The sequence below is a fragment of the Harpegnathos saltator genome, unplaced genomic scaffold (genome assembly GCF_003227715.2).
Source record: "Harpegnathos saltator strain DR-91 unplaced genomic scaffold, Hsal_v8.6 scaffold697, whole genome shotgun sequence".
Classification (NCBI taxonomy): Eukaryota; Metazoa; Arthropoda; class Insecta; order Hymenoptera; family Formicidae; genus Harpegnathos; species Harpegnathos saltator.
In genome coordinates, this window is record NW_020230534.1 from 413,686 (window position 1) to 426,365 (window position 12,680).

A 12,680-nucleotide genomic window follows, 5' to 3' on the forward strand; every position below is an offset into this window, starting at 1 on the left:
TTAAAAGTAAAAATTATATCGTGTTATAAAAATTTAACACGTTTGTTAATGGTGTCCAATATTACAAAAAAATATATTTTTAAATATTACGTACATAACATAAGTTTTTAAGTAAAACTTATCAAATTATTTTTTTTGTAAGATATATATGTACATAAACTTTTAAAAGTAAAAATTATATCGTGTTATAAAAATTTAACACGTTTGTTAACACGTTGACTGCCACGGAATTTTTCACGATTCCGGTTTAAAGAGCCAATTTGATTTAATCATGTTATATTATTAAAAACTTTAATAATAGTACATAGTAATAATCAAAAAGCGTAAAAAATGTTTTCTTTTAAAAAAACATTTTTTTTTCTCTTTCCTGAGGCCATCTATTCATATTTACACTGTCACTGCTACGAGTTTCCTCGTAGCTGTACAAATATGGCAAGTAATGAAGGGACGAGATAACTCGTAGTTAGGCGTCCTGGGCAAGTAAACAACCTACGAGATATCTCGTAGTTGGCAGTCAACGTGTTAATAGTGTCCAATATTTAAAGAAAAATATCCGGAATGGATGTAGCATGGATTGCCACCACATACAGGTTTTACCGCCGAAACCTGAAAGTGGATGTAGCATCGTAGTTCCCCTCTTAAAATGGATGCAAATGGCGACCTTTCCCAGTGCGGAAAGTCGGTGTCGTCGAAAACACCGTGTTGGCCGCTCTCACGTTCCTCTCAGCTATTAAGCCAGCGGCATACGGTGCTTGTTTTCGTGCTGGATTGCTTGCTAGATGAAAATATCGCGTTCTGATTGGTGCATTTCCATCCATCTTCGGGAATGTACCAATCAAAACGCAGTATTTTCATCCAGCAAGCAATCCAGCACGAAAACAAGCACCATGTGCCGCTGGCTTTAGTTAATTTACCAAGGAGTTGGAAACCTGCCCTGTCTATGGTCCATGATGTTGGCAGGATCGGCTGTGTCGCCCTCGGCCTCTCGACCAAGCCAAAGGCGAACTAATCAGTTCTGTCACCAGTAAAACAATGGGACTCAAGTGGGAGTTAGGAATAGGACTCCCTGTTTGTCTGTATATAGTTTTTTGATTCACTAATATATGTGCTATGTGATCTCTGAATAATTATATTAATTATATGTGCTATGTGATCTCTGAATAATTATATTTATGATTTCCATGCGTAGAGCAATATAATATGGCACCTACTATTCAAACCAATCAAACCGAGAGAGATAAACATCCGGCTAGGCCAGCGGAGAAGAGGTAAGTCGCTTCAAGTAATTTTAATAGAGGTAAATTGAGTAATTAATTGAGTAATTAATAGAGGTAAATGAGGACATTGATACGTCGGGTCTCTTTTTGCTCTAGGTCCGAATTAATATGTCGTGTTAAATATTGCAATACACTGCCGGACATTCCATTTGATCCGAAATTTATAACATATCCCTTTGAGCCATCCAGGTAAACAGCAAAATGTGAAACTCTGTATTGACATGTATATGTCTATTTCTTTAATAATAGCCTGTTATTTTGCAATATAGATTTATTCGTTACAATCCGACATCGTTAGAGCGGAATTACAAGTACGAAGTACTGACAGAACATGATTTGGGTGTCGAGATTGATCTGATAAACAAGGATACATATGCAGGGGATCCTAATGCGCAGTTGGATCCAGCTGATGAGAAGCTACTTGAGGAAGATGTTCTTACACCACAAGACTCTAAGAGATCCAGACATCATGCTAGAAGTGTATCTTGGCTTAGACGTACTGAATATATTTCTACAGAAACTACCAGATTTCAACCACAGAGTGTAGATAAGGTTGAAGCTAAAGTTGGTTATAGTATTAAGAAGAACTTTAAGGTATGATATACTTATTACTTAAGATTACTTATGTTGTATACAATATTTGCATATTTCCTTTGACATATTTACTTATTTTCAATCAGGAGGAAACATTATATATGGACCGTGAGAGTCAAATAAAGGCTATAGAAAAGACATTTGAAGACAATAAGAAGCCAATTGAAAGGCATTACAGCAAACCAAATGTAATACCTGTAGAGATACTACCAGTATATCCAGACTTTAAGGTACTTTTACAATAATGTCTTAACGTAAACATTACAATATCTATTATGGTATTATCCTTTGTTTATCTGTGTTTTCAAATTGTAGTTGTGGAAATATCCATGTGCTCAAGTTATATTTGATTCTGATCCTGCACCATCTGGACGCTCTGTACCTGCGCAGATTGAAGAAATGTCTCAAGCTATGATACGGTAAGCACAAAATATATATGCAATTTTAGTCTTAACTCTTAGATGGCGAGTTCCATGCGAGATTGTTACTTTATTGCACAAGATGATGCACAATGAATTTTGTAGGGGTGTGATGGATGAAAGTGGCGAACAGTTTGTGGCATACTTTTTGCCACTAGAGGAAACGTTAGATAAGCGCCGACGGGACTTTACCGCTGGTATTGACTACGCTGATGAGGAGGAATATGAATACAAAATGGCGAGGGAATATAATTGGAACGTCAAGAGCAAAGCTTCCAAAGGATACGAAGAGAATTATTTCCTCGTGATAAGACAAGATGGGGTATATACATCATTGTGGAATAATAGCGTTATATTACATATATGTTATCAGTCTCATGACCAATTGTCTCGTACAACGTAGGTCTATTATAACGAGCTAGAGACACGCGTGCGGCTGAGTAAACGTCGTCAGAAAGCTGGGCAGCAGCCGAATAACACGCGCTTGATAGTGCGTCATCGACCGCTAAACGCTATCGAATTCAGAATGCAAAGATACCGAGAGAAGCAATTGGAACCACCAGGAGAAGATGACGAAGATGAAGAGGAAGAAGAGGAGGAACAAGAGATTCAACAGGAGGTGGAGAAAGCTGATGGAAAAGGTTTGCAACTCAATGCGTTCGTTACGTATTGTTTCTTTGCCATATATTTTGAAAAGAATCTACCACGGCTAATACCAACGCAAATCTCGTAGGTTCCGAAGGAGAGAACGAGGTGGGTTCCCAGGCATCATCGAGACCGTCCTCGCGGGTTTCCAGCAGGAAATCGCGATCTCGCTCGAAATCCGCATCGAGATCAAAATCTCGCTCACGTTCACCGTCCAAGTCTAGATCGCGTTCTCGATCGCGCTCCGCGTCGCATTCGCTGTCTAGATCACGATCGAGGTCTGGTAGTCCTCAGTCTAGGAACTCATCTAGGTCAAGATCGCGATCCAAATCTGCGTCGAGGTCGCGCTCCGTATCCCCTGCCAAATCACCGTCACCGCGATCTCGATCAAGTTCCAAGTCCAGATCGAAGTCACGTTCGCAGTCGAGATCAAGATCCGTTAGCGGTAGTGGCAGCGATACCGGCAGCGCAAGCGGCGAAAGCGGTTCCGAGAGCGAGTGAATCAAGTAGCATATGGCAATAACGCGATTTTCCCATTTTCTGAGCATTGTCATTCTTGTCTCATTTATTTTCCCATTATTTCAGCCAATATTCGTTCACGCACACGTTACTTCTTCAAAGGATCATGTCGAAAAGAGTATCAGAGTAATGAATTTGAAAATATTCAAGGTCGATTCTTGACGATGGATATATGTATATGTATATACAATTGTTAATAGAGTATATGAATTCTAAGCATTAGATAAAGAATAAAAGGAACGATATATATTTGGAAGCATCCCTCTACACGCGTAGGTGTGTACACTCGCGGACATAATAGTTAGTGAGCTTTTTTTAGTAACTTTCGGAACGCATTCTGACTTGAGAAGGATGAAAGCTGTTGCTCTGCCTGCGGAGCACGTCTGCGCAGTGACTTACAACGTAGACAAAAAATGACATACGAAATGTCAAATACGTAAGCATTGACGTTCGCGTGGAAGATGTTCCGCAGGACTCGCCGTGGCTGCGCACCGATTTCGGGCAAATATTGAACTGGAAAAAAGATACATTACAGTTCATAACAAGAAACATAAATTACGTTGGAAATTTCTTTCAATATATGTGATATTTGTCTATAACAGAAGAGAATTAATAATAGGCATCACAAGCAGGATGTGAAAATTATTTAAGACCAATATCTATATCTATAGGTAAGAACTTGCATAAATGCAGATAAAGGTGCCTCATAGCCCCACTCCTTCAACTCATCCTTCGCTATTTCTATGAGAGGCTTATTCTTGTCCACGATACCAGCACAAAGTTTCAGGGACAGTCCTTGGATAGCAATCTTTGACTTTGAGAGACCTCCAGTTTATACCACTAGGTACAAGTAACAATGGCCGCATTCAACAGACTCAACAGTTGGACAACATTACTAGATTTTCCACTGAATCTCGCTCCTGATTGATAAATACTTCTGGGTCTATGAAGAATCTAAAAGAATGCTCTAATCACAGACAATAATCACTAAGCGCTCTCTGATCACTTTGTTCTACTGAACGCGGCCAATGGCTACGTTCAGTAGAACAAAATGATCAGTGAGCGCTTAGTGATTCTCGCTCCTGATTGGTAAATACTTCTGGGTCTAAGAAGAATCTAAAAGAATGCTCCAATCACAGATAATAATCACTAAGCGTTCACTGATCATTTTGTTCTACTGAACGCAGCCAATGCCTCTCTCTGTAGTCGCCGTGCGCTCAGAATAGCACTAGAGATGTTGTTTCCGAACACAGACTTCTATATAATACCAGAGAGAAACCTGAGAGCGGCCAACACGACATTTTCTGCGATACCAACTTTTCGCACTGGAAAAGGACGCCATCTGCATCCATTTTGAGAGGGGAACTACGATAGTACATCCACTTTCAGGTCTCGGTGGTAAAATCTGTATGTGGTGGAAGTCCATGCTACATCCATTTTCAGGCGGTTTATATCCGTGCTGCAATCACAGTTGTCATCTCTATGCCAGACTATGTCCGATGGTCTAAAAAGAGTGGGGGGGAGCAGAAAAAAATAAAAGTACGTATTAAGTATTAAATCTTCGAATATTGCCGTATCAAAGTCTCTTCTATAATAAACAATTTGACATGTCTGGAGACGCATGATGTATCGCTGCCCGTTCCCTTCATCCTGCTTCTCAATTCAGTATCCCGTCCGCTCCGAACATTTGCTCGTGGCATTGACAGTGGCCGTCGGTGAGCATTCGATCCGCTCAGAGGAGCACGTGTTAATTAACGCGACGCGACTCCGATTATAAATATCCCGCGAGTCGACAAAATATTTGAACTTTTAAAAAAAGCATCAAAGAAAATCACGTTGATGTTGTCATGGGTGAAATCTCACCCTGGTATATATTTTTTTATTTTCGAAATAAAGAAAGCCAAACGAATGCAATTAAATGTTATTTATTATCATTGAATATTATATGAAAAGTAGAAGAGTTATTGTCCGCAGCGGATAATCTAACATTTAATAAGAACGAGACAAAATTCGCGAGATGAAATTCCACTCTTTAACGCTACCATGACCTTTAATTATTCTCCGAAAACGGCGTTACAACAACTTTGATATTCTGTACAATTAGTTGCTAACATATTTTCTAATCGTACACATTCCTCTTTAATTAACATAAAGCTAACAAATATCCGATGCTTCGACAGAATAATTTTCTTTATTTTCAGTAATCAATAAGTAGTAAATCAATGTCGCGTATAGTTGAAAGGCCTCCCCGCATTCCCCTCGTTGTCCCGGAACCTTCGAGAAAAGAAAAGATGCCCAAGGGCAAGTCTCTCTTGCTTCAACCGCCGTCAATGTTTACATCGCGCCGATTGTGTTGATCGGCTCGCGAGCGACGACACTTTTTGCCCTTCGTATTATAATACTCGCGCACCTCGTGTATTCATTCCATCAACAGCAGCCGTGCGCGACGCGCTCGTCACTTCCGTCTCGAAAGAAATGTATCTCGTCGGTCCTCGAGATACTCAATCGGCATCGCGTCGTTGATTAACCGCATGGTCGAATCGCAAGTAATCGGCATTAAAAGCGTGAGCGAGTGAAATCCGAAGCGGGACTCCAGCAGCCGGGAAGCAGGACGCCGGCAGCGATATGTCACATTTCCAGGTATGTGGAATCATTTATTATGCGGGAGGTCTCCAATAACGAGAGCGGACGTTTGACGAATTTTCCGGGAATAAGAAGTCGGAATTTCGCGCTCGGCATTCACAATCCGTCATCATCCGACTAGTAATCATCACTTTATGAATTTGCAATTACTCTCGTCAATCTCTGTCTGTCTATCTATTTATTGCGTTGTTGTATACAAAAGATATTGATCCAGACAGAGACGGATAACGGTCTATGAATGCGGATCTCTAATTCATCATGTTCTTAATCAAACATTCTAAATAATTTCCAACTGTATGAGTATACCGGTCTTGTGTAGAATATTTAACGTCATACCTTCCTTTTAAGGCTCGTCTACAATAGCTGTAAGAGTAAGGCTGCAAGGCTGTAACGTAAGCTGTCAGCGAATGAAAACATTTAATTTCGTATCTTGCAACCTTACAGCCATACTCTTACAGCTATTGTAGACGAGCCTTTAGACTGCGACCTTTTTTGTTTTCGGTCAGTGCTTCTTTCAAATCTGTTTACTCTCGTTATGGAATCTAAATTTAAATGTCCATTCGTAAAAGAGTATTTTCGAGAGCACACAACTGTTATCTCCGCTTCTTGTTGTCATTTTTTTTCGACAGCTCTTTCAAAAGCTCCTATCTAGACTTTCAATCTCAATGAAGAAAAAAAATCGTAGCGAATATTCTCTACTCATCTCGACCAAACATTCTTTCTCTATCGCAGCTTACCAACCAGGAACGCTAAATTTTTGTTCCAGACGTTGCGGAAAGCAAGTCCGGCGGACGCGGATGCTGCACCGGAGGATCCGGTTCGGGTAGACCAGGGTCAGCCGGAAGGTAAAGTTTACAAGTTTCCTACACATCTGTGTTCAACTCTTTACAATCTTTGTCTTTGCAACTTGTTCCTCAGCTGTCTTGAAAGCTTCATGTCTCATTTAAATTTTCAATGTTGGAATAAAAATATAAAGATAAAAATTCCGTATCAAAATATTTCCGTATTTTCGATTCGTCCCGATCAAAGATATTCTCTCTCTACCGCAGGTTATCAACCGGGAAAATTATTTTTCTGTTTCGGTTGTTGTGGAAAGCAACAGCAATCCGGCGGACGCGGATGCCGCACCGGAGGATCCGGTTCGGGCCAAGCAGGGTCGGCTTGAAGGTAAGTTTACAAGTTTACTATAGTCCTCTGATTGACCTTTGGCGATCTAGAGCTGGGATATAATTTCCGGCTCGACTTGAATTACGATCGCAGAGGGTAAACTACTCTTTTACTCGCTCGCACTCGTTAGTCAAATCTAATAAGCGAATGTGAATTTTTTGTTACAGAGTTGAAGCGGAACGTGGCCGGCTCTGACTGCAAGTCGTTTCGGTGAGTAAATGCAACATGAAAAGATAAGCAAAATTCCGCATGACGGATGTGGGACTATGGGAGATAAAATATCGATCGATTCGAGTCAATGCGAATTGCAAATAGATTTTGCATGTGTGTGTTTGTGACGTTGAATAAAATACATTGCTCGAAACAATCAGGGGATTACTTGATCGATAGCTTGCATTACATACGAGATTTAAAATACCGAATGATTTTCTTTTGATATTCATTTGAATAAGAGATATTCATATCTACAATCGCGATACCGTCATCAGCTACTTTATTTTCATTTTTCAAGCGGGCCGCAGAATTATTTAACGACACTTATTTGATAATATTCAATTGTCCGTGTAAAATATATTCATACGTATAAATGCCGATACTGTTGGCTACTTTTCTTTTATTTCCAAAACAGGCTGTAAAATTATTTGGCAATATTGTCCATTCATCACGATCTCTATTGTCTCGAGTAGCGTATAATGCGTGCAGAAATTACGCCAGCGCACGCCGAGCTTGAGGTATCCTCGCTCGCGTGCCTTTGAATATCGCGACCACGATTACCGATATACGTGTTGTTATTCACGTTAACAAAGGAAGCTTAAATTCTCATTCCGCCAAAGTATCGCGAACGTAAGCTTCGTCGTGACGGAATTATAATGCGTGAAAACTTTGCCCCGCTCTCCTCTCCTCTCCACTCATACTCTCTCTCTCTCTCTCTCTCTCTCTCTCTCTCTCTCCCTCCCTCTCCCCCTCTCACCCCCTCTCTCCACCTCTCACCCCGCTCTCCCGAAGAGACCGGTCTGATTGTCTAATTTTTCCTCTCATGCATTCGCGAATATTCTCGTAGATATCGATACTCCCGCATTTTCGCGACTTTTCAGAAGCGATCGCGAAAAGCGCTGTAAAAATCTGTTGGATGAGTCGATAAATTTTCACACGGTTCTTGCTCCTAGCTGATCGAGTTTATAGAGTCCATTTCGCAACGCGTAAAAAGTTTCCAACGATGTCAACGTAAAACATTTGTTAATTGACGCAAATATCGCCGCTCTCATACAAGTATCGACCGCGTCGCGGAAGTGTGGCGAAAGTAATAATCAACGTGGGACGCGCTGTAAGATAGATGCTGCGCGACATGAAGAGCGGCAGCGGACATGGGCGGACATTGATTGATCTGGTTGGATGTAACGGGGCATCATCAATATCATCAACGGTGAGTATTTGACTCAATGCTCGCAGAGAGCTCTTTTATTATTACATTGTGCATGCCGCAAATCTGCATTGACTTTTGTAACGACAAATATATTCCATGAATTATTGCCATATATTATAGCTATATATTATTGCCATATATTGCTGCCATATATTATTGCCGAATGTTATTGCTATATATTATTGCCATATATTGCCATGTATTATCGCCATGTTATGGCCACTTGAAATCGTGCGAGCAATCGAGAAAATTGAATTTACCGGTAATTGCAAAGGCGCGCGGTAGACGCCACAGATGGATGTCAGCAGCCCGTTTCAGAGCTGTCCGATAACAATACTCTTGCTGCAATTTAACTTTAAACTACAGCGGTCTCCGATCGCAGGAAATTTTCTATCGCGGACTAACACTTCGAGCGGAATATTCCCAAGAAGCGCTCCTGAGATAAACGCTAGTTACAAGTGAACTTGCCTCGTTAGGGCCCCGTCGCGGTATCGATGTCGCGGAAAATAAGGAAGAAAGGAACTAAATATACGACACCGTTGTGAAAAGAGGGACGATGGCGTCCCTTCGCGAGTAGAACGTTAAACCCGTGCGAACGCGAGCGTCAAATTCCACCGAGGCTGCGAACGTCGTCAGACCAGTTTCTTCGCGGAAACGGCTCAAAACATAGGTAAGCTCTCTTGACACAATATAGTCCTATATCAACCTTATTCTTACCATAAATCTAGACATTCTACTCCCAGTAGAAGCGAAGATATCAACATAAAAATTTAAAAATTCAATTAAAATTAAATTTAATTAAAATATGTAACCTTCGATACCTCCTAAACGGTTGGAGATACAGGCCTGGTTCTGGCACCAAAATAAAGTCCTCTCAAAACCCTACATTTTCGATTACATGGACGACTCTCTACTCCCAGTAGAAGCGGAGATATCGACGGAGGAAGGATGGATATCGACGGAGAAATGCTGGAAAACTTTAACCTTCGATATCTCCTAAACGGTTAGAGATACAGGCCTGGCTCTGATACCAAATTAAAGTCCTCTCAAAACCCTACATTTTGCCGTAAATGGCGACTCTCTACTCCCAGTAGAAGCGGAGATATCAACGGAGAAAGGTTGGAAAACTTTAATCTTCGATATCTCCTAAACGGTTAGAGATACAGGCCTGGCTCTGGTACCAAATTAAAGTCCATTCAAAACCCTACATTTTCGACTACATGGCAAACTCTCTACTCCCAGTAGAAGCGGAGATATCGACAGAGGAAGGCTGGATATCGACGGAGAAATGCTGGAAAACTTTAACCTTCGATATCTCCTAAACGGTTAGAGATGCACGCCTGGCTTTGGTACCAAATTAAAGTCCTCTTAAAACCCTACATTTTGCCGTAAATGGCGACGCTCTACTCCCAGTAGAAGCGGAGATATCAACGGAGAAAGGTTGGAAAACTTTAATCTTCGATATCTCCTAAACGGTTAGAGATACAGGCCTGGCTCTGATACCAAATTAAAGTCCTTTCAAAACCCTACATTTTCGACTACATGTCAAATTCTCTACTCCCAGTAGAAGCGGAGATATCGACGGAGGAAGGCTGGATATCGACGGAGAAAGGCTGGAAAACTTTAACCTTCGATATCTCCTGAACGGTTAGAGATACAGGCCTGGCTCTGGTACCAAATTAAAGTCCTTTCAAAACCCTACATTTTCGACTACATGGCAAACTCTCTACTCCCAGTAGAAGCGGAGATATCGACAGAGGAAGGCTGGATATCGACGGAGAAATGCTGGAAAACTTTAACCCTCGATATATCCTAAACGGTTAGAGATACAGGTCTGGCTCTGGTACCAAATTAAAGTCCTCTCAAAACCCTACATTTTGCCGTAAATGGCGACTCTCTACTCCCAGTAGAAGCGGAGATATCAACGGAGAAAGGTTGGAAAACTTTAATCTTCGATATCTCCTGAACGGTTAGAGATACAGGCCTGGCTCCGGTACCAAATTAAAGTCCTTTCAAAACCCTATATTTCCGACTACATGGCAAACTCTCTACTCCCAGTAGAAGAGGAGATATCGACGGAGGAAGGCTGGATATCGACGGAGAAATGCTGGAAAACTTTAACCTTCGATATCTCCTAAACGGTTAGAGATACCGGCCTGGCTCTGGTACCAAATTATAGTACTCTCAAAACCCTACATTTTGCCGTAAATGGCGACTCTTTACTCGCAGTAGAAGCGGAGATATCAACGGAGAAAGGTTGGAAAACTTTAATCTTCGATATCTCCTAAACGGTTAGAGATACAGGCCTGGCTCCGGTACCAAATTAAAGTCCTTTCAAAACCCTACATTTTCGACTACATGGCAAACTCTCTACTCCGAGTAGAAGCGGAGATATCGACGGAGGAAGGCTGGATATCGACGGAGAAATGCTGGAAAACTTTAACCTTCGATATCTCCTAAACGGTTAGAGATACAGGCTGACTGGTACCAAATTAAAGCCTTTCAAAACCCTACATTTTCGACTACAAGGCAAACTCTCTACACACAGTAGAAGCGGAGATATCGACGGGGAAGGCTGGAATCGACGGAGAAAAGCTGGAAAACTTTAACCTTCGATATCTCCTAAACGGTTAGAGATACAGGCTTCGGACTGGTACCAAATTAAAGCCCTTTCAAAACCCTACATTTTGGACTACATGGACGACTCTCTACTCCCAGTAGAAGCGGAGATATCGAACGACGGAGAAAGGTTGGAAAACTTTAACCTTCGATATCTCCTAAACGGTTAGAGATACAGGCTTCGGACAGGTACCAAATTAAAGCCCTTTCAAAACCCTACATTTTGCACTACATGGACGACTCTCTACTCCCAGTAGAAGCGGAGATATCGACGGAGAACGGTATCGAGGAGAAAGTGGAAAACTTTAACCTTCGATATCTCCTAAACGGTTAGAGATACAGGCTTCGGACAGGTACCAAATTAAGCCCTTTCAAAACCCTACATTTTGCACTACATGGACGACTCTCTACTCCCAGTAGAAGCGGAGATATCGACGGAGAAAGGTTGGAAAACTTTAACCTTCGATATCTCCTAAACGGTTAGAGATACAGGCTTCGGACAGGTACCAAATTAAAGCCCTTTCAAAACCCTACATTTTGGACTACATGACGACCTCTACTCCCAATAGAAGCGGAGATATCGACGGATGAAGGCTGGATATCGACGGAGAAAAGGTAGGAAACTTTAACCTTCGATATCTCCTAAACGGTTAGAGATACAGGCTTCGGACAGGTACCAAATTAAAGCCCTTTCAAAACCCTACATTTTGGACTACATGGACGACTCTCTACTCCCAGTAGAAGCGGAGATATCGACGGAGAAAGGTTGGAAAACTTTAACCTTCGATATCTCCTAAACGGTTAGAGATACAGGCTTCGGACAGGTACCAAATTAAAGCCCTTTCAAAACCCTACATTTTTGGACTACATGGAAGTCCTCTACTCCCAGTAGAAGCGGAGATATCGACGGATGAATGCTGGATATCGACGGAGAAAGGTTGGAAAACTTTAACCTTCGATATCTCCTAAACGGTTAGAGATACAGGCTTCGGAACAGGTACCAAATTAAAGCCCTTTCAAAACCCTACGTTTTGCACTACATGGACGACCTCTCTACTCCCAGTAGAAGCGGAGATATCGACGGAGAAAGGTTGGAAAACTTTAACCTTCGATATCTCTCCTAACGGTTAGAGATACAGGCTTCGGACAGGTACCAAATTAAAGCCTTTTCAAAACCCTACATTTTGCACTACATGGACGACTCTCTACTCCCAGTAAAGCGGAGATATCGACGGAGAAGGTTGGAAAACTTTAACCTTCGATATCTCCTAAACGGTTAGAGATACATGCTTCGGACAGGTTACAAATTAAAGCCCTTTCAAAACCCTACATTTTGGACTAATGGACGACTCTCTACTTCCCAGTAGAAGCGGA

At 41.5% G+C, this 12,680-nt stretch overlaps 1 protein-coding gene across 2 annotated transcripts; it reads left to right on the top strand.

The window, feature by feature from the left end:
* Positions 1-966: 966 nt before the first annotated feature.
* On the top strand, positions 967-3,699 carry LOC105186984 (RNA polymerase II-associated factor 1 homolog). 2 transcript variants are annotated; one of them, XM_011147540.3, is made up of 9 exons: positions 967-1,072; positions 1,190-1,268; positions 1,374-1,466; positions 1,547-1,871; positions 1,958-2,101; positions 2,187-2,290; positions 2,396-2,612; positions 2,694-2,931; positions 3,024-3,699. In XM_011147540.3, the coding sequence occupies exons 2-9, from the start codon at positions 1,201-1,203 to the stop codon at positions 3,434-3,436; spliced, it is 1,602 nt and encodes a 533-aa protein (XP_011145842.1). In that variant the 5' UTR covers positions 967-1,072; positions 1,190-1,200; the 3' UTR covers positions 3,437-3,699. The 2 variants fall into 2 exon arrangements, with proteins under 2 accessions (XP_011145842.1, XP_011145835.1); XM_011147533.3 differs by having other exon boundaries at positions 968-1,076.
* Positions 3,700-12,680: the final 8,981 nt, after the last annotated feature.